This window comes from Polypterus senegalus, chromosome 12, assembly GCF_016835505.1.
Source record: "Polypterus senegalus isolate Bchr_013 chromosome 12, ASM1683550v1, whole genome shotgun sequence".
In the NCBI taxonomy this organism is placed as follows: Eukaryota; Metazoa; Chordata; class Cladistia; order Polypteriformes; family Polypteridae; genus Polypterus; species Polypterus senegalus.
The window spans coordinates 69820640-69843291 of NC_053165.1; the positions used below are offsets into that span (position 1 = coordinate 69820640).

At 34.5% G+C, this 22652-nt stretch overlaps 1 protein-coding gene and 1 long non-coding RNA gene across 2 annotated transcripts in view; one reads left to right on the top strand and one right to left on the bottom strand.

The window, feature by feature from the left end:
- LOC120540940 overlaps window positions 1-22652 on the top strand; it is a 57479-nt gene that overhangs the window by 32346 nt on the left and 2481 nt on the right. The window contains exon 3 of the long non-coding RNA XR_005635900.1: window positions 13767-13883. This is a non-coding gene — a long non-coding RNA (uncharacterized LOC120540940). The remainder of the gene's footprint in view (window positions 1-13766; window positions 13884-22652) is intronic.
- LOC120540939 (uncharacterized protein C22orf15) lies at window positions 10317-22388 on the bottom strand. The gene is made up of 5 exons (XM_039772137.1): window positions 22258-22388; window positions 20269-20355; window positions 17852-17974; window positions 14889-14963; window positions 10317-11335 (listed from the first exon to the last, which is right to left on the bottom strand). Exons 1-5 carry the CDS (start codon window positions 22316-22318, stop codon window positions 11172-11174), a joined length of 510 nt encoding a protein of 169 aa, XP_039628071.1. The 5' UTR covers window positions 22319-22388; the 3' UTR covers window positions 10317-11171.

Genomic DNA, 22652 nt, shown 5'->3' on the forward strand with positions numbered 1-22652 from the left:
AGACTGAATGAATGTATCCACCCATTTATGAGCCCTTTTTACAATACAGTAACGGATCACAGAACATTTAACCCAAGGAAATAGCCAGTCCTTTGTAAAACACACACAAACTCCATCCATCCATTTTCCAACCCGCTGAATCCAAACACAGGGTCACGGGGGTCTGCTGGAGCCAATCCCAGCTAACACAGGAACCAATCCTGGGCAGGGTGTCAACCCACCGCAGGACACACACAAACACACCAAGCACACATTAGGGCCAATTTAGAATCGCCAGTCCTCCTAACCAGCATGTCTTTGGACTATGAGAGGAAACCCACACAGACACCATGCAAACTCCACACAGGGAGAACCCGGGAAGCGAAACCCGGGTCTCCTAACTGTGAGGCAGCAGCTGTTTTGAATTCCTGTAGCAATAAATTGAAAAGCCATTAAATTATGCAACCTTATCAAGGCTCAGAAGATGGCTTTGTATTGCATTGGTTCATAAACAAAAAACAAAAGCCCAGCACCCGTTCTATTTCCTGTGTAGGCTGAGAAAAGCCCATCTTCCACCAGCTATTCTAACAACATTCTACAGAGGAACCATAGAGAGCATCCTGAGCAACTGCATCACTGTCTGGTTTGGAAATTACACGGTCAGGGATTGTGAAGCCGTACAACAGATAGTGAAGACAGCCGAGAAGATCATCTGTGTCTCGCTTCCTTCCATCATGGACATTTACACCAAACACTGCATCCGCAAAGCAACCAGCATTGTGAATGACCCAACACACCCTGCACACTCACTGTTTACACTTCTGTGGAAAAAAGTTAAAGCATTCGGACCCTTACCAACAGAATGTGTACCAGCTTTTCCCCACAAGCAGTCAGATTCCTGAACACTCATGGACCGATCTGATATCTGATATATGTGTTCTGCTTTGCAATGTTGCACATGGTTGCACATGTTTGCATATTTGACTCACATGCACCTTGTTATATGTGCACCTTGTTATATATTATGTGTCTTCGTTGTGTTCTATGTAGCACCGTGGTCCTGGAGGAACGTTGTTTCATTTCACTGTATACTGCACTACTGTATATGGATGAAATGACAATAAATACTCTTGAATCTTGAACCTTGAACAAAGTATGACATTTTGACCATGACATTAAAAATTAGGTTTAGGCACATAGTTTTATTCTGAGATACTACATAGTTGGAGCAGAAAGACAGTTTCAAACTAATGAGCTGAACACCTGGTTTTGAGACAGGTTGGGTTTTGCTTGCCAAGTAGTCTTGTCACGTCACTCAGCAAGCAGTGAAATATGCATTACCATAATGATTTATACTTTTCCTCATCGTTAATTGTCCCTGCATAAGTATGACCTATTTGAAAATGGATATGCTGGCACAATTTAGGTAGTGGTCTATCTTCCTTCCTGAGCAATTCTTTAGAAAAAAGCAAAAATACACTAATATTTTTCAACTCATGGGTAAGATTGGGGATTCATCCAGCCTTAAAGAATTGTATTGAGTTAATTAGTGTCTTATGTTTTCAATGGGAAAAAAATGTTCACTTTCCAATTGGATACACACAGGTGAGGTCAGGTTGGGAAGCATGCACGGGTATAGTGCATTGCCACACCCACCACATGACGAAACAGCTCAGGATCCCAGTTGTAAACCCCCCAGGCAGACATGCGTTCCACTCCCACCCTCGGGAAATGACAACTGTCTGCTGCAACCAGGTGTTACGTGGGCGTTATCTTGGCCTGGTCCAGCCACTCATGTCCTTAACAATCAGGATTCTGCGAGCTGGAACACCCTCAGGGAATCACGCCACATGGCCGTAATACTGTAACTGATACTCCCTCATAATGCAGGTAATGTCCCTCATTCGAGACTCTGTGAGCAGCTGCCCATTGTACGCAAAGTCAAACCAGTGGTAACCAAGGATTCTCCAAAGAGACACAGAACTGAAGGAGTCCAGTCTTCGTCTCAGGTGGATCACTGGATAGCGTCCTTGTCTTGCAACCATATAGCAAAACATGAAGCACCAGGACTCTAAAGACTTGGAGATTCGTCTTTTTGCACAAATAGCAGGAGTGCCACACACCCCTTCCCAGTGACCTCATAAACCCCTCATGCTCTCCTAATTCGTCTACTGACCTCATAGGAAGTGTCACCAGAGACATGAGGTAAGTGAATCTCTTGACAAGGTTGACACTCTCTCTGCAGACAGAAACACTGCTGCTGATGGCTGTACCCAAGAGATCATTAAATGCCTGGATCTTGGTTTTTATCCAGGACACTCGCAAGCCCAGACACTCAGACCCCTCGCTCAGTCTGTCAAGCATCCTGATCAGAGCCTCAATTGACTCCACAAAGATCACAGCATCTTTGGCAAGCATCGAACAGAGTAGTAGCAGAACACACCCTGACAAACTCCAGAATCAACTGGGAAAAACGCAGAGGTTTTTTTCCTGGATACGCAGGATACACACAATGAAATGAAGTTACTTTTTCTTATAGAAGATATTTTAGCAAACGTTTAGCAAAGATCCCTTTTTTCAAATCAGTAATGTTGCATTATAACAATGCACTACTTTTTATAAAACTTTGACACAACCAAGGAAAATAAAAGTATAGACCTTTTCAGAACAGGGAATAACTCCTGCTTGATAAGTGTAGACCACACAAATTAAAAACGTAAAATATTGCCTTCTGTTTCAAACTTCCTAACTCAAATTGCTCTGGATATTGGCACTTCAGGATGTGGTTGTAGTTCTATTTCCAGAAGCAGGAAATCATTAAGAATTAAGTAATAGATTTACAGTGACCTAATACAGACTTCAAACACTAGTCTTATTTTCCAAGTACAGACAAATGGAATATAATGAATATTAAATATGTTATTGATGAAAGGAAGATAATCAGTAAATGCAATTTCTGGCTTTTTATAAATATATATTCATCTTTTTCCATGAATAGTATTTCCATTAAACCTTTAATTGAGTTATGGCTTGATTTTGCTAAAATGAAACGTATAACATTACTTCAGAGAATAAGTAACTTAGTGTAACTTTCATAATTAAACAACTTTTACCTTGTCTTATTTGGCTTTACAATATAAAGCTTTTTTATGTTTCTGTGATATTATTGGCAGAAAAGTACATAATAAGGAAGGAGTCTGTAGAGCTTTTCAGTCTGGGATATGGTTTGAAAGTAAAAAAATATACCCCGCTCCTGGTTATGTATTTCTGTTTTGTTCATCAATATTCTGATCTTCTCTTGCTTTTCATTACCTTTTTCATTAAGGGTACAATTTAATACAGATATGTGTTCAAGGGTTTCTTGAAGTAAAATTATTTTTTAAACATAATGAAACAATAATTAAATAATAATTAAATAATGTACCTTGAATTGCGTGTAAATGTATGATAAGGTGCTGTATGAATAAGGATATTAGTATTATTATTAAAATCAACCTTTCTAACTGACATTAAAACCAGTTAAATGCAATACAGTTCGATATTTAATTGTTTTCTTTTTCCACAATTACTTGCATTTATTTAAAAATTTAAGCATGGCCAGCTTAATGCCTCAAAGAGTATCTGAGATAAACTGAATTTCTCTCTATTTAACTGAAGCAAGTAAAGAGTGTTTCTTTTAAGTGTTTTTTATCCACAGTTTATATTTTAGTTTTGATTTTACTTTACACTTGTCAAATTGTTTTCTGTTCATGCTAAAATCTGATGACAGTACTCTTATTCCTTTCTATCTGCTGTGATTTCTGAGGAGAGACACCATGAGAATTTTAAACTGCAACCAGAAAATTAAATGTAAGTAAAATGCCAAGCCTAATTCTGAAACCAGGAGTCTGACCTATCTCTCTATTATAAAAAAAAAAAAAAATCTTGGGAGAGAGACTAGGGAGATGAGATGTGATCTTCTCGGAAGACAATCTGACGTTCCGCGAGAGACACTTTAACATCATGCGAGACAAGGCAGTGAGACAACATTTAAAACAAGTTTACGGATATCTGACCTAGCAGTTGTTGGAATGCTTTTGGCAGAAACACATCATGTGCTCCCAGCTCTTAAAATAATAATAATAATTCTTTGCATTTATATAGCACTTGTCTCACTACTCAAAATGCTCCGAAAAACAACGACAAGTGACAAGCAGAACACGCAGCTTGCCAGCAGCAACCACGTCCTGGGCCGGAAATACAGGACAAGTATTGTTTTTACAAAAGTTTTAAAGTAAAAGTGAAAATAAAGCATATGTAACAATTCCCATGAAAATAACAATCTCTTTAAATTGTATATCCGGTAAACCAAACCCGGGGGTGGGCGAGCGAAGCGAGCATGGGGTGGAGCCTCCTAGTCTTCAAATATAATACAAAAATAAGAACCAAAAGTTGTTGTCAGATGAATCAGAGTCAGGAATCTAGTAACAAGAGAGTCTAAACCTTATAGCGCATGACTCCTCACTGGTCTTTTTTTATCCATAGTCTAAGATTATCTGAAAAAGAAATTGCCTGACCTTTTTACACCCATGACATTATGTGCTGCGCACCTAGCATTGGTCACCATAAAAACCCATTAACAAATTAGCTGCACCCATATGAACATAGAATAGTGTCAGATAGATGTAAAAAAAATATATATATTTCAGAAATAATTAACAATTTGTGTAATAACAGAAATTAAAAAAGTAAAATTTAAAACTCTAGAATCAAAATTGAAAGACTAAAAACAAACTGCATCAAGCAAATAAAAGAATAAAAAGAAAGCAGATAATAATACTATGTTATGTCCCTTGAGATCTCGCTAGGACTATTTGTTTTGCCTCGTTGTATGTTGCCACTTGCAGATGTCATTCAGAAATCTAATTGCTGCGATCCGGCAGCATCAAATTGGTGTGAGACCTTCAAAGAAAGCAAATTATAGTCCCAAAATCACTTCAACTGGTCACTGGGGGTTGGTATGGGAGGAACGATCAAACCTTGACTAGTCAAGAAAAGACAAATCTTTATAAATAAAATATTAATCAACAACAAAGAGCTCCAAGAAGCAAAAAAGCATGAAAAGAGGGCCTAAAAATAGATAATTCCTAGGCAAACCAGTCTAAAAACACAATCCACTAGAGAGGTCCAAATACAGAGAAAATGGTCAGAAATACAGAAAATTCAGTAATAATTGACAAGATCATGATAACTCACCAACACACCTAACACATAGAATTGAACTGTGTTAAACGGTAGGACTCCCTAGCTGCTGTCAGTTCCAACTGGGAAACACAAAATACAAGGAATTTTAAAGAAAATACATAGACACACAGAAACTAAATGATCAACAGTACTGACAAAGAATACATAATAATACAAATAATACACATGAATAGCAATATAAACATAAACAAAAGATTCAAACGTGCTCACCAAAGACATACAAAATGAATTAATTGTGACTTAAACTTTTGTCAGGCAAATGACATTTCTTCCATTGTTTTATATACTGAAATGCAACAGAGGATGAGTAAAAATTACATGTAATTCAAATTACAAAAACCAAATATTCTTTTGGTAAGCGATAAATATATAACTAGAAAAGCAATGCTGACTGCATTTAGAAGGGCTTGAACTTTGCGCTGGCTAAATATGCATAAAACTGGGCTATTCCGACAATGTTTTTACCTTTAGTTAATGAAGATTCAAAGCAATGTTGAAACACAAAAACACAGATTTCTTTCAATCTGAATTTCTGCAAAATGAAAGTTTTTTTTTCTTTCTATGCATGATATATGATAGCTAGCTCTTTTACTTTTATCAATCAGAATTTACTGCTGTTAACATTTTATTGTAAGGCAGCTGTGACCATTTCATAGTTAATTCAAACCTCATCAGTAGTATTATAACTGAAATTTTTATTTATTTTTTAATTCAATTTCTGTTGCCTTTTTGGCTAACATTTGTATCCTTTTTGGGTTTTTTCACTTAAAGGAATTCATTTCTGTGGTTATTTATTTTCTGTCATTTGTTGTTGTAAAGTTTAAAGCTATTCTAATTATGATATGACACCATTTTGTTTCTGTTATGAGCTACAGTATGTCATTCTAGTTTTGTACTATATTCATTTATACGATAGTCTATCCCATGATCCTCTGGTTTGTAATCTTGGTCCTTTTCATTAAAATATTCAGGCTTTTTCAAGTTAGAACTCAGTGATCTCCTTCTAGGAAGTATGACCATATAAATCAATTTTTTAGTTTGCTACTTAAGCTTTAAGTGTTGTTTTAGAGCAGAATGTTTTTTTTATTTATGTATAAAGTTATAAATTACTTAGCCCCACATTTTCCTCCAGTGTTCTCTAATTAATGTCTGTAGTATTGAGTGAACACTACAATCATTAAATGTGTAGCATTCAACAGGAAACTATTGTTGTTGGAAAATGCTTTAGCAGAAGGTAATATCTAGATTAATCCAGTATACCCAGCCCATTTGTTTCAGCATTTAAATAAGAGTGAAGATCCACTTTTATGCACAACATACTTGTATTATAGCTGCAGGTGACATTACATCTGAAAAATTTGTTATTCTTTATATTTGAGTTTAGTGGTACTGTGGTGTCCCTGCTTTAAGAAAATAGCAGACCTGATGGAAAGGCAAAGTTCAATGTTTGTAAGGCAGAGGGGAATTGTGAGAAAGTGAGTCTCCAGAGGAAATACACAGTTTTGATTTCATAAAATATGTGAAATTATACTATAGGATACACCAAAAAAGGAACTCCCAGAAAAAGGTAGCTTTTGGAATTAAGATTGGGGTTACCCACAGGTGATATTCTCAGTGCTCTAAGTCTTCGTAGGAAAGCTGATATCAGTGTGGTTAGGGTAGTGATACGCTTGAATGTCCAACAAAAAATAAAGAGATGCAGAAAAAGCAAGTCAGAACAGCTACAGCATTACTGAAAGCAGCCACAGATAAAACAACTAGAAACACAAGGAGATCTCACTGGTAGTAAAGCAGTATATCAGAAAAAAGCAGAGAATAGCCCTAAAATTAGATATCCGCCTTCTATAAAACATTTGTGCTAAAGTTGTATTAGTTATGTCTTTTTATTATTGTCCTGTTTATTAAATATAAATAAATAAATAGATAAGCTTTAGGTAAAGCCATATCTGATGCAGGACTGCAACTATTAATTGCTAAAAGTAATAAATGTCTCTTTTGGATGAGCATAACTATAGCCGTCATCAATTTACAAAGACTCTAGTCAGACATGGCTCTGCTGTACACCCTTACATGCGTGTGAAATATAGTTTGGAATGTTTCCTTTAAAATATTGCATTCTAGTATTTCCTGTTTGCCTAATGAACTTTTGACATGAATCTAGATGGTTATATTTTTAGACTTTGGAAAAGCATAGCAACTGCTGTTAAGAGTTATTTGTTTCCTTTTCATTTTGTTTTTCAAACTTTACTTCCGATTTCTACTTTTCCACTGCCCTTTTTTTTTCTCAGCTAACCATGGAGAATACTAGAAAGAAACAAAACTTTACTTGTGCGTACAAGGGAAACCACTAAATAAAGGGGAGACATTTTAACTGTTTCTCATTGTCAGCTTTAAACTTCTGATAGATGTTTACTATCAAGTTTATTCTAATCACTAGAAAGTTTTAATACCCTTTTAAAGAGATAAAACTTAATTATCCATTTTCCAGTTTGTCATGATTAGAATTGTTAATATCTTCTTCTTTCGGCTGCTCCCATTAGGGGTCACCACAGTGGTTCATCTTCTTCTATATCTTTCTGTCCTCTGCATCTTGTTCTGTTACACCCATCACCTTCATGTCCTCTCTCATCACATCCATAAACCTTATCTTAGGCCTTCCTCTTCTCCTCTTTGGCAGCACTGTCCTTAACAACAACAACAGCAACATTTATTTATATAGCACATTTTCATACAAAAAGTAGCTCAAAGTGCTTTACATACTGAAGAAAATAAAAATAAAAGACAAAATAAGAAATTAAAATAAGACAACATTAGTTAACATAGAAAAGGAGTAAGGTCCGATGGCCAGGGTGTACAGAAAAAACAGAAAAAAACTCCAGACAGCTGGAGAAAAAAAATAAAATCTGCAGGGGTTCCAGGCCACGGGACCACCCAGTCCCCTCTGGGCATTCTACCTAACATACATTAAATAGTCCTCTTTGTAGTTAGGGTTCTCACAGAGTCACTTGATGTTGATGGTCATACAGACTTCTGGTTTTTAATCTATCCATCATTGTTGGAACATCACGGTGCTTTGAGTAGATAGTGGTGGCGCAAGCCAGCAGCAAAAGGATACCGGAAAAGGAAACAGAAGAGAGAGTAGGGATTAGTACAGATTTTAGAGCCACCATGAATAGTTATTATAATGAGTTGGAGATATAGAGTATCAGGATATTGATTACAGTGAAATTATGAGAAAGCCATGTTAAAATAATGTGTTTTCAGCAGTTTTTTAAAGTGCTCCACCGTATCAGCCCGGCGAATTCCTATTGGCAGACGATTCCAGATTTTAGGTGCATAACAGCAGAAGGCCGCCTCACCACTTTTAAGATTTGTTTTTGGAATTCTAAGGAGACACTCATTTGAGGATCTGAGGTTACGATTTGGAATATAAGGTGTCAGACATTCCGATATATACGATGGGGCGAGATTATTTAAGGCTTTATAAACCATAAGCAGAATTTTAAAGTCAATCCTGAATGACACAGGTAACCAGCGTAGCGACATCAGAACTGATTTGTCTTTTTTGGGCAGTCCTGAGAGGAGTGCGTTACAGTAATCTAGTCGACTAAAAACAAACGCGTGAACTAATTTCTCAGCATCTTTCAGTGATATAAGAGGTCTAACTTTAGCTGTGTTTCTTAAGTGAAAAAATGCTGTCCTAGTGATCTGATTAATATGCAATTTAAAATTCAGATTACAGTCAACAATTACCCCTAAGCTTTTTACCTCCGTCTTGACTTTTAATCCTAATGTATCCAGTTTATTTCTAATAGCCTCATTGTATCCATTATTGCCAATCACTAAGAATTCAGTTTTCTCTTTATTTAACTTGAGAAAGTTACTATTCATCCATTCTGAGATACAAGTCAGACATTGTGTTAGTGAATCAAGAGAATCGGGGTCTTCAGGTGCTATTGATAAATACAGCTGTGTGTTATCAGCATAGCTGTGGTAGCTCATGTTGTGCCTCAAGATAATCTGACCTAACGGAAGCATGTAGATTGAGAATCTTAGCATCCTTCTCCCAATATACCCAACATCTCTCCTCTGCACATGTCCAAACCAACACAATCTCGCCTCTCTGACTTTGTCTCCTATCCGTCCTACTTGAACTGACTCTCTAATGTCCTCACTTCTAATCCTGTCCATCCTCGTCACACCCAATGTAAATCTTAGCATCTTTAACTCTGTCACCTCCAGCTCTTCTTATGGTTAAACTAATAGCAGCAGGCCATTAAGAGGAAATATTCTCCTCTTAAACCCTACACCAAGGGGTTTAGCCTCATTCTACCATGATGTTGTCTAGGAACATTTAAAAAAGAATAATTTTGTGAAAATGGTTTGATAGGTATATATGAGGGTGGGGAATGACCTTAAAGCTGTAAGTAAAGTGCAAGAGGTCTTCAGACTTTAGCAAACCACTTCTTTGTTTGTATCGGCATGAAGTATAACCATAAGGGTTCTTGTTTAGCATTCAGGGGGCTGAACACCCTTCTTAACTCATTTTGAGGATTTTTTCTAATATGTAGTGAGAGTACAATCCAGGATCAAAACTGAAATGATTAATGCAGAATCCTGGATTAATCTTGTGGCATCTTACAATAGGCTGTCTGTATGGAAGGCGACTTGTTAATCTTTAAAGAGGATATTGACTGAAAACGTATTTAACAAACAGTTAAAGAAGTAATTAAATGATTAAGTACATTTTTTGAACAAATTGAACTGTGGGTTTAGTCCCTATAAAAATGTAGTTCTGCAATCATATAAGGCTGCAGATTTGTTGTTCTGTAAAATGTATACTGAATGATGAATCAAATGTTTTAACAGACAGCAATAATGCAGTGATCTGAAGAGCACAGTGAAGAGACCAAAAAAAAAAAAACAACCAATATGTGTGATACTTGTGAGAACAATACAATAATAAAATAAACAAGAGAACTGAATGTGTTGTCAGTTCCCACAATTATGTCTGTTGCTGCAATGAGAGGGGGTCAAAGATCACACACATCAAAGCTCAGGCATCATGTTTCAAGCATAAAGAAATCTGGAGACAAGAAATTGTATTTTCTTTCCTGCAAATAATTTATTGCTCACATATTTACATTTTAGCAGTATTCATTACATAAGTACACTATATTTTATACTATTAGACCAGGCTTTATTCTTCCTAGAAAGAAGTGATGATGGTTGGAACGCCACTCATTAAGAAGACACTTATAACAATACTCAGACTCTCTCATACCAGGCCAGTTCAAAGTCACCATTCATTCTGTTAAAATGGCTTTTCACACACATAAAAAAGCTGGGAATTCAAATGCTGTGATTCAGGAATGTTACCATTTGTGTTATTTTGGCAGGCTCTGTGATGCTCCTAAAATGTGTTTATTTTAGATAGATTGTTTTTGGGCATCAGATGAGCCATTAACGCCATGATGCTATATGAGCTCTAACAATTTCTGTATACCCACTTTATATATCAATAAATGCTATTTACATGACGTGCTAAAGTCCACCTTACTCATCAAAGATCAATAGGAACTGGCGGAATGCCGTAAAGAGTAAAAATCCTTCTTCCTAATTCCATTCTAACAATTTTTGTTGTATCAACAATATCATTCATTTGCAGAATGATAGGAGATAATACTCATCAGAGATCCTAAATGGTTCATAATTCACAGTTTATTGTCTCATTTTTAAAGTTTAATAGCACTGATGTATTCCGTAAGACATACAAGCTTAATGGGAGCCAAAGTATCTTTCTATCTCAAGTTTTTCCATTGAGTTTAAAAATCATGCAAGCATACTCAATTACAAAACGTTTATCATTATTGTATAATTCCTTTTTACGATGTACTTGAACATTTTTTTAATTTCTAACAGATTTTCGAAATGCGAGGACATTTCTCTTAAATTTTGTAATTTATGCCAGTATTCTTTTTGTTCCCAGGCAGTGTTTTATTCTTGCTTGCTTGGTGACTATTAGCAGATTCTTTGACTTGACGACTTCTTCTAGAAAGAGAAGTACGTTTATCACCTCCTTTCTGTGGGTTGGACAGTTTCTGCAGAAAATCTGAAAGAGAAGGAGACACACTTATTATCCTGCTAATAGTGGGTAGCACTGTCATTTTCAGCCTGGTTGATTTACGTAATGTGATTTGCATCATTATTGTACCCACAGGGTCTGACTATTTTCTTTCTCTAACATCCACAGTTGCATAAAGCATAAGCAAAATAACCATTGTCTAATGGTGATGGAGAGATAATTTTGCAAATTTATCTGGCCTTTGTTTCTTGGATACACATAATGTTATTTTCAGATAGCCCAGTATTCTTCCAAAGAACCATGTCCTGTGCCAAATACTGGCCATCTAATCAGCATTCTTCAGTAATAAAGTCTATATTGAAACATTTGTTTAGTCATTCAGTCCATCATTTGTGAGCTGCTGAAGGCTATGGAATACTTTACATTTTAATCTCACTGAGCTCATTCCGTTGTTTAACTGCATGACTATATAACATTAAGATTTTTTTTTCAGGAGGTCATTTTACAATCATTTATCTTATGTTACCATGATATTCTTATGATCTGTAGAATGCAGCAGTACTTAAAAACGTTTATTGCAGTTGTTGGGTCCTTACAACCCTGTACTGTATTCTCTTGGTTTAAAACTAGAATGGAGCCAAAATAACCCCTGCCACAAAGGAAATGAATTTAAAGCAGATGGAATTAATGCACCTCTTTCTTCAAAACATGCTAAATTAAAAAAGCGAAAATGTTTTAAGTTAAAGGTTATATCATCAAGAAGGAGTTTAAGTGGCTTGAAGTTTCTAATAGTGTCATGTCATTAGGCAGTTACATTGACATTTTCATTTGTTTTTATTGACAATGATGATCTGCGTTTTGCTCATATTATCCATTTACTTATTTAGAATCGGTTAAGTTACTAGTTGCCTTGCGATACTCTTGTGCTTAGTCTAGGAGCTGATTCCTAGCTTTCATCCATTGTAGCCACCAGCCAGAATTGGTGTTCAGTTCCGCACAATCCTAAATTGGAATACCAAGTTCCAAAAGCATGATAGATAGAAGCATTGTTATTGAGGTGACAAAGTAGTTGAGTTGTTAGCGCTTCTTCATTGTAGCTCTGGATTCAAGTGCCTGCTTGATCACTGTATTTGGATCACAAATACATGTATATTAAGTTAACTGACGCAATATGAGTGAATGTGTTTATACGCATGGATTGTCCCTGTGATGGACTGACGCTCCCTCCAAGATTCCTTTATATCTTGCCCTCAGTGCTGCTAGGACTGTCTTTGGGTCACAGCTAGCCATGTCATAACTAAGCATGTCTTTGTTAGGAATTTATGTACCTATCTGAAAAGTCCTGAAAAATGCCAGATTTAATGTAAAATATATAAAGATTCAGTGTATTTTAGTTTATACGCATTAATTGCATCTTAATGAAAAATTAAGTGTATTTAAAAGAAAAATAGCATCAGCCCATCTCTTCTTGTCTATAGTATAACTAAAACTAGGGAAAGGACATGATTCTCAGACTATATAATGCACTAGAAAGATAAAATCTGGAGTACTTTCATAATATAAAGTGGACATAACATATCTAGGAGCTGTGCAGAAGAGAGCAACCAACTAATCTGGGGATTAAAGGGCATGTCAGATAGCCTCAGGGAATTAAACCTTATTAGTCATGAGAAATGAAGGCTGTGTGAGGATCTAATCTAGATGTTCAAAATTTTTAAAGGCAATGATAAAGTTGATACATCAGAATTCTTTCATTTATTTTGGGAATCACACGTTCAAAGACATTGATGGAAATTAAGTGGAAGTGCAAGGAGCACTTCTTCACACAAAGAGGAGTGGGAATGTCGAACGAACTACTGATTCACAGAGCAAAAGCAAAATCCTGTCAATCGTCAGAGGTCTTGTGTTCTCTGTTCTAATTCTAATTTCATTGGAGAAGATGTAATTTTCCAGCTAAAGAAAATTAACCTAAAAATCAAGAGAACACTGATTGCTTTTCCAATTTTGTGTGCTGCTAAAGACATACACGTCTTGTTTTATATCTTTTTGTCAAAATTCTATTAAGGAACATGCAAAATATTGAAGTAAATGCTATCACTTTGGACTAATTCAGTAAACAGAACCAATATATATAATATATATATATATATATATATATATATATATATATATATATATATACAGTGTATATATATATATATATATATATATATATATATATATATATATATACAGTATATCAAATTAAATGATGATTATTGCTTATGTTTAACCTTCAACCTGTGTTCTCTCCAATCTTCAAAAAGTTTACAGATACAAAAAATATAACAATTTAGTCAATGTGATATTTTGTATTTATAGAAAGTTAAAAAATATATATTTTGCTCACAACTGTGAAGTTATTAAGTCCAAACCAAATAAACCAAACCATAACAATTTTTTTGTTTTATCCCTTCAGGTTCTCTAAGGAGGAATTTGGATTACTCCATGACCCTGTTCTGAAAAACTGGTCATTAATCAGTGTCAAGAATGCATTATTGATTATTTTCAATGTGTGTGGATGTTTAGTATATAGGTATGTCACTATCTTTTATTTTCGATTTGTAACTTTTTGGTCACATCATGTGATTGCCATATTGCATAGTTTTGTTTTTTTTTTATTTTGTGTGTGTTTATTTCTGTGGGTGCCAACATTATAGAACTCTTCATTGCTATGATGTTATGTGGGTGCTAGACAAATAATACATACATCATGTGACCCATGACACCATAGCAGCCAGGATATAAAAGATAGTAACATGCATTTCACAGAGTCCAAACTTTAAACAATTAAAGGAAAGACCTTGCGAGAGACGGGCACTCAGACAAATCAGAAAACAAGTTAGCAAATGATTCTACTTTTCACTTTTGATTTTGAGTTATGTCCGTTTAACTTTGGAGACTAATTTTTTGCTCTTGTCCAACATCCACAGCAATTTGATTCATTTTGCCTTTAAAGAAGGACAGCTTTTTATCTCTGCCATTTGTTATCAAAATTTCTTCAATACGACACATAGTATGTCCCATTCAAACACAATACTTAGTAAGGTAAATTATAGGTTTAATTGTCTACATGGGATTGTACTTTTATATACAAGCCAATGTTTATAAAGGAGGATAGCCCCTCTTTGTTTAAGCTCCTTGTTTCCTCACCTGCCTTTTGACTACCGTACATCATCAGTGGGCATGTTCATATGGATATGGTTATGGATACTGACTTAAAATGATGCTTTAATTTTCCACAACCTGTATTTAAGATTCTGTTTCATTTTGTGATATTCATTAACTGTTGCAAAGCTAGAAAACCAAAACTCAGATATATCAGGAAAACGTCATTGAAGATCTGTTTTACTTATATTTGTATTCAATTTCTACTAAGACATTGTGTAAGCATATGAGAATAGATTGGAGATATTTTAATAAGCCATAATTTTGTGTTTCTTTAAAATTTTATATGAATTTACTTAACTAAAAAAGTGTAAATATTTGTGTTAAAAAAGCAAGTTAAATTTTGGGAAAATCTCCTGAAATTCATCCTTACCTGAAACATCAGGGTAGTGCTTTCCTAGGTTTAATAATAATGATTCATATCTGTTGTTTTCATTGGTCTCACCTCCTAAAAGAGACATAAAAATCAATGAAAAATTAATTGTCAGTTATTAATTTTGCAGAGTTTGTGCTATTCTTATATGAGTGCATGAGGTAACCTTTCTCCCAACATCATTACTTCATTCTCATCATTTTTCCTTTCTTTATGTATATCTCTTTAATACTTGGTGAGGTACCTACAAAACATATAGAACCACATATGTCTCCTGAAGTAAAAGCTAGGGAAAATAAAATATTGGCCATATATGGTCTATTAAAAGTGGTGGCAAATACAGGTTTTGACATATGACCAAACAGTTATAAATGAGCCCAGTGTTGCAATGGCAGAAGTGACCCATGTAATACACTCTACTCCAAGTTCCAGCCATTCTGTCAGCCTAGTCAATAGAAAGGATTCCTCACAGCCAATTGGGCAGAATACACCATTAAAACAATGTACAAATTTTAACCATATTGCATTGACTGCATAAAGTGGCAGCACCTTTGAGTAGAATTAGAAACAGGAGATGTCACTAATTTAAAAATTTCAAGCCAAAAATCAGAACCAGATGGAGGAAAAGTTGACAAACCAGTATTTTGGATGTTTATTAAGAATCATATTCAAGAAATTATGCAGGGAAATTTGCTTTTTCAAAAATGAAAAGGAACACATAACTAGAGGCAAAACTAAGTCAGAATTCTTTTTCAAAAAACATGGAAAAAATATTCATTACTGGGAATTCAATAAATACAAATGATGAACACAAAAGTCTTTTGAGAGAATCCATAATCTTGGAGTTTCAGGAAGTGCCCAACTTGACCTTTATAAATTTGATGGGGTGATGTCATGTGCCACACAGTTTATGTTCTGGGTCTGGTTCTGGTACTTTCATACATGGTTATTGATTATAGAATTATAGACTTTGTTTAGTTTGCTCAAAGGTGTGTCACTGTAGGCAAACCTTTTTTGTTTTTCTTTTTGCCCCTTATGGTTTGGTTATACTGCCACCTTGACTTTGGGGCAAGCCTAATTTTGTTTTCTCGGCCTCATTGGAGCAGTAAGGTCTAGTATTTAAGTACAGCCTAGGTTTTGAGTTTTATAGACCCCAAAAGAAATTAGCAATTACAACTGTGCTCATTTGAACCACAAACAGAGCAGATTTAAGAAAATCTATTCTGCAAAGATCTGTAGTGGATAGATATGTTATGCTGTTTCCTTGTTTCCAGTTTGACTACTGGGTGGCAAATATAAAGTGTTATGAAACTCGAAGGAATAAGAATAAGAAAAAATTAAACCACATCATCTTGGTATGTCATGGAGAAGAAATTCTTCCCTAACCCCATTATCTATGTTTTTCTTTGCAGACCAGTGGCAAGTAATTGCCACCAAGTAAGTAGAAATCTACAGATTCAATACTCATTAAGGATTTGGTTCCAATATAAGAGACACTTTAGGGCTAAGCTGTTGCTGTCAATTGCACCCTTATAGGGATGTCATAAGAGCTGGTACTTTGGCACCAAGTCAGTACCAAACGTCTGAAAAAATAATGGTATCAGTTTTTATGGTACTGGTATATATATATCGCCAACTTTCCTAAGCCAATTCCTGCTGTTGAGAACATATTTCACAACAATAAAGATATAGGTAGTATCTTCAAACTTAACCAGTTTCTTCAGAGTTGTGAACCTTGTTCCATAATATGTGGCATCATTTGAAATAGAACTTTTCATTTAGTGTTTTAGGTAATAAATGAAAAACATTTATTGATAAATAGACTCATTGCTCTGTGCGAAACATGATCCAATTAAACTATAATTTGTACATTGTGCAAATATATCTCAATTTACGTTATACAAAATAAACTTGCAAGTGTTGACCTCTGAATGGGCTATATTTTTTCGTAACTTACTCAATATTGCTGGCATATTACCTTATCTTACTTAATTTACCTACCATAACACAGTGGAAAAGAGCATCTTGTTTTAGTTTAAAGCGGGTAAACTCAGGGGTGGGGATCGATCTGTTCTTAACTCAATTTTTCTTTTTGTAAAAACTTGATTGCTTTGTATGGATTGCAATAAAATTAATAAAAATAAAAAAAATAAAGCGGGTAAAACAAATATCACATTATGCGGAGTTACTCAGAACTTCTTTGGAATATGGCAGATGTTCATTAATATTGTTAATTAAACACATGGATCCATGCAGTGGGCTGGTGCCCTCCCCGGGGTTTGTTTCCTGCCTTGCGCCCTGTGTTGGCTGGGATTGACTCCAGCAGACCCCCATGACCCTATGTTAGGATATAGTGGGTTGGAAAAATTACTGACTGACTGACTGACTGACTGAAACACATGGATCCTCATCTTAAATTTAGGATGCCTGAATATTTCAAATTCTCTAACTAAGAGAAGGTTGATTCTGAATTGGATACATAGTATAGCTATTTGCATTGTAAATCATTTGTTGTAATACAAATAAAAAAATAAGAATAAAAATGTAACTCAAGATTCAGAAAGTCAATGTATAAATGAAAGTAAGTCTACCTCAGATAAATGGACATATCAATAATAAGAAATCAGTGCAGTACTATAATGATTTTTAATTTTAATAGTTTAAACTTTGTCATCAGTAATCGCTAATGCATTATATAAACACTGATTTAATGTAAAATAATTGAAAACTTTCCTTCCTTTCATCTCTAATGCAGAAAATTTACATTTACATTTTGCCATTTATAGTACAAATTTAAAGATAATGGATTTATAATGAAAACTAAAACATTTTCTAGTGTGGTCAAGACTTTCAAAACTTTACACTGTTACATCATTTTTTTGTTAATAACTAAAAGCAAATTATAATATATATAACCGTAAAAAAGAAGATCTGTAGATACAACACTAGATCCTATTACTTACGTATAACTTGAATCAGGATATAATCATGTCTCTCCTTTAAGAAGCTGTTGGTATATTCAGAAGAATTTTCCTTCTCACTCAGATTCACAAGGGTACCCAGTTCATCTATTAGATCTACACAAGCTGAAGACCAGAATAGAGACAGAAAAAGAAAAGTATTACTTTTGAGCAATCCACATTGAATCACAAGCAAGCGAGTTTTCATTTTCCTCCTGTTTAACTTCGAAGAAGACACAAGATTGCCATGTGATATTTTTACACAGTTACTGACACTGCTTTGATGGGGTTTTTTGAAAAGCCAAAGTTATATAAATGTTGACAATATATTAAAAGTGATAAAAGTCATACTTATGATCTGAATCATAATATATATATTATATATTATGCAGTACTGTGCAAAGGCTTTAAGCACATATAACAAATTCTAAAAATGAAAATGTTTTCAAAAATGATGAAATTAAAGTTTTTAGAAATTAAAAAGTACTATAAGGGCAGTGGACAGGAAAAACAAATAAAAAGTCAATCAATATTTTGTGTAACCACTGTTTACCTTTAAAACATCATCAGTTCTCTTCAGTACAGATTTTCTTCAGAACATTGGCTGGTAGTTTGTTCCATTCATCTTAGAGTACTTGCCTCAGTTTCTGTGCAGTCTTTGGCTTTCTTTGAGACTGTCTCTTTACGTCATCCCAGACAGCCTCAATGATTTTAAAATGAAGACACTGTGGAGGCCATTTCATCCATTACAGAATACATTGTTCTTTTTGCTGAAGATAGTCCAGCTGCGGACTGGAGACTGGGTTGATCAGATCACCTCCTGGATGGTACTGTGCATTGGATATGAATCTGCTTGATTCTGTGAAATGATTGCTTGGGAGAGACCTTGCTGATGCAAGACGAGTACCTTGTGTCAGGTTGCTATGCTTAGTCTTCTCATGGTGTGAAACCTGATGATCTGAAGATTAAATTGTCACATCTGTTGCACCATTCTGTTTGTACTTTCATTAATTCAGATCTCCATTTGCAAAAATGCAACCCTAAACCTGCATGGAACCTCCAGCAACCTCCATCACCCAACAAACTTTCTCCTATTTGAATCAAATGATTCAGATTTTTACTTGTTAGTCCAGAGTTCTTGCTGTTATTGTTCAACTCCCCCAGTGCTTGTATTTTTGTACATTGATGAGTCTCTTGGCTTTGTTTCTACTTCAGAGGAATGGCTTTTTCACAGAAGATCACAAATGATATTTTTTTTTAATAAAACATACCCTAGGTGTAGAGTGGTGTTCCAGTGGTTTGTATGAGTTCAGAGCTGATAACAGTGTGGGACCTTTTCAGATTTTGAGTGGTCACCAATTTCATGTATCTCTTATCTGCTGCACTTAGTTTCTATACCCAACCAATTTAACTTCAAGTCCTCAACTTCTACTTCCCTGTGCTTCTTCAGAAGACCTTGGACAGTATATCTTGAAACTCCTGTCTGCTGTGAAATTTCTGCTTGGAAGACACACTGCTGATTCAGGTGACTTCTTGTGGTTGGTTGCTGTTCTCAGTGTTGCCATTGTGTTAAAATCAACGATTTAAAGATTAAATTGTTACATTTGCCACACTTCCACCTTTTAAATCTGGTTGTCCTTCACCAAGTTTGATTCCTTCCACACCCTTTTGTGTTTCAGTTAAAAAGTTTAGTTTAATCGTCTCATAATGTCATTGATAACTTGTAATCTTAGTTTAACCATGCACTGGACTACAGTACATACCTACGAAGTAATCAAATTTTGATGTGAAAAGGTGTGTATTACTTAGTTTGTTTCTTTAATCAAATACAAAACATTCTCTGTTCCATTAAATATTTTGTGAAATGAATGTTTGGAAATGTGAAATTTGCCATTTTCTTCTAATGCATGGGACAAAATAAACATCTAAATCAAAAATGTATGTAAACAGTTATGGAGACCTTTGCATATTCTGCCTCTACATGTTTTTTCTCTCTTTTTTGGAATTATATGTGAATTTAGATTACTTACATTTTTAGTACCTTTGCTTTAAAATTTTGTTCTTAATTTTTACTGGATTGTTTTATTATAGAAATCAGTTACTGGGGGAAATATAAATTTAAACAACTAAATCTGCATTTATTCAACATTTTTATCCAAAGTGGTTTACATATTAAATAATATTTTCTATGTTTCTTATGGAATTGCAGGATGTTTAAGTAACTCTTTATAGATTTCATGATAAATAAGTATTGATTATTAAAACGATATTCCTACTGCTTAGCCAACAGTCTCTTAAAGGACATAAATGTTTATGTGAACTTAGATTCTAAAGTATTACATTTCATTAGTTTGTATTGCAAATGACTCTTCTTCATAATATGGATTCTTCGTAAGAGTTTGATTGATTCTCAGTCTCACCTTCAGCCTCGCAGCCACAGCGATCTTTCAGAGAGTGGAGAAAATTGACAATTCTGCAGTTTGGGTTAAATATTTCTCTTTGGTCTTCTGTAAAAACAGTAATAATAAATAAGCAGTCAATACATGTAACTTTTAGAGTGGTGATTTCAAATTAAAAGAAAATTTTATTTGATAGTAACAGGTTCAGACTTTCAGTTATGATCACCATGAAACTAAAACCTTCATGTATTAAAGTCAATGTTATTCATTAAATAGTTTACATTTTTGGTGGTAGTGAGTATTTAACATCTCTGGAGTAATAGATTCTGATCTAATTTGGTCTGCTAGACTTGAAAGATATACCTTAAAGTTTATTTTAGTCTGTGCCTTTACTTTGAACAATATTGTGTAGTCTTGTTATCTATGGTGTTTTTTAGTCTATATACCTTTTTCTAGCTACTTTGTCAAAAACTTGTAACAATGTACCTTATTTTATAATTTAATACCACAGAAATCCTACGTTTATATAGCTCCTCTAAACAATTATTGTGTAAAATCTTAGATATCCTTTAATAGCCCTATGAATTGCTGTCACTGATTCATTTCTTACATTTTCTATCAGGGTTTTTTAGATTTGGTATTGCTTACTTGCCACATTTCATTTTGTATTCTAATGGTGCTAACCCTGTATAGCTCCTTGTGGTATTGTATACTGATAGTGGAATATTAGGTAGGCTATCCAGTACAGCCTAGTGTACGATAAAGTGCAAGTGCTATCAAGAAATACATTTTCCAAGTGGAAATATTTTGCCCCAAACTAAAAATTCACTGACTAAACCCACCACGGGAACCAACTTTGCAGACCTGTGCCAAGTCCCAAAAATAGCTCCTAGGAGCAATTCCCAAATAAAGTGTAGATACTGTGACTAAATAAACTTTCCCAAAAGGATAAAATTTGGAATGAATTATAATGTATGGCGCCCCTGTACAAATGGGGAATCTGCAAAATCGCATTAAGCTGCCTGGATATGCATATTGGGCAAACACAAAAATACACATTCAGCTTTACGTTTTAGATTAAGATTGATTGAACAATATATTTATTATTGGCAAACTTGAGTTATAGACAGTGGCATTGTAACATACAGTATTCTTGTGAGAGCATGAACAAGACAGCTCACCACTAATCTTTTTGTAGTTAAAGGAATTATGTCAGACAACCCTTGGCATAATCCTAAACTAGGACATGTGCTATCCATACTGTGATGCTTCAGGCATGCAGAAATAAGAAAACATCATACTTAAAATACTTTACTTCAGAGTGTTTGTTTAGGGTGGCCTATAGCTTTGACTTAAATACAAAATTCAAAGCAAGCATCATCCATTTGTTTTAATATTTCTTTTATATCCTCACATACTTCAAAATACTTTTCAAGATAAAGTGACAGTGTAGGACTTCCAATTCAAAATATTAGTATATAAGTTGCTATTTATCCTAAAAATAACTAAACTCAGAAAAAAACAGTTGAAACACATCATTCAAATTTTTAACCCTGGTTTAACAGAGACAGACAAACTTCTTAATTGTAAATGAATATACTATACTCTTTACTTAGCTTCTAACTAGGCAAGATATTTTTTGTTATATATATTTTCATTCTTTCTTTCTATATATATATATATATATATATATATATATATATATAGTATATATATCATATATACAGTATATATATCAGTATATATACATATATATATATATATTATTTTGAAATAAAAGATTTCAGAAACACAAAATATTTCATTTTACTAAGTAATCACAGTAGCCACTGCTGCAGAGATTGTAGGCATTTAGCCGTCATAGGCAGTGGCAACAGATGTAAGATGGAAGGCCTTTTGAATACACCAGTAGAGTGCTCAGCCTGAGGGGGAAAACGCATATGAATAACAATGAAAAGGAACAAACTTTGCCCATTCTGAAAACATAATCTAAATTTCTTTGTAACTTACCTCCAAACCGTACAGTGACAAACATTTTCTCCGGAAAAAAAACAGATTTTTTTTCAATCATCCAAAAAGTCTTTGATTGATTTTTTACAAACGTTTGTGCTTGCTGTGACTCTGGTCTGACCAGCTCAGAATCTGGCGCAGTCTCCATAAACACTAGTCACAAAAGAGCTTTGAAGTTCCTGTTGTTGACTACACTCATGCTTAGTGACGAAGCCCAGTTATTGTTAAAGAGTTTTAATTAATCCTCAGTGTGAAACTGACTGGATTGAAAACATTCTGAATGGTGCAATTAAAATTAATATGTAGTTAAAAATAATGGTTGCTACTTTTAAACACATACAGTACAATACAATTAATTTTGTCATTTCATTATTTTATTTTATGTGTTTATTAGA

Excerpts from the sequence above, each read along its gene's own strand:
- LOC120540939 (XM_039772137.1), bottom strand. The coding sequence starts at position 22,318 with ATGATTGAAAAAAAATCTGTTTTTTTTCCGGAGAAAATGTTTGTCACT. Across the intron at positions 17,975-20,268 it reads CTGTGGCTGCGAGGCTGAAG|CTTGTGTAGATCTAATAGAT; the intron begins GTGAGACTGAGA and ends TCTGGTCTTCAG. Across the intron at positions 11,336-14,888 it reads GCACTACCCTGATGTTTCAG|ATTTTCTGCAGAAACTGTCC; the intron begins GTAAGGATGAAT and ends CTTCTCTTTCAG.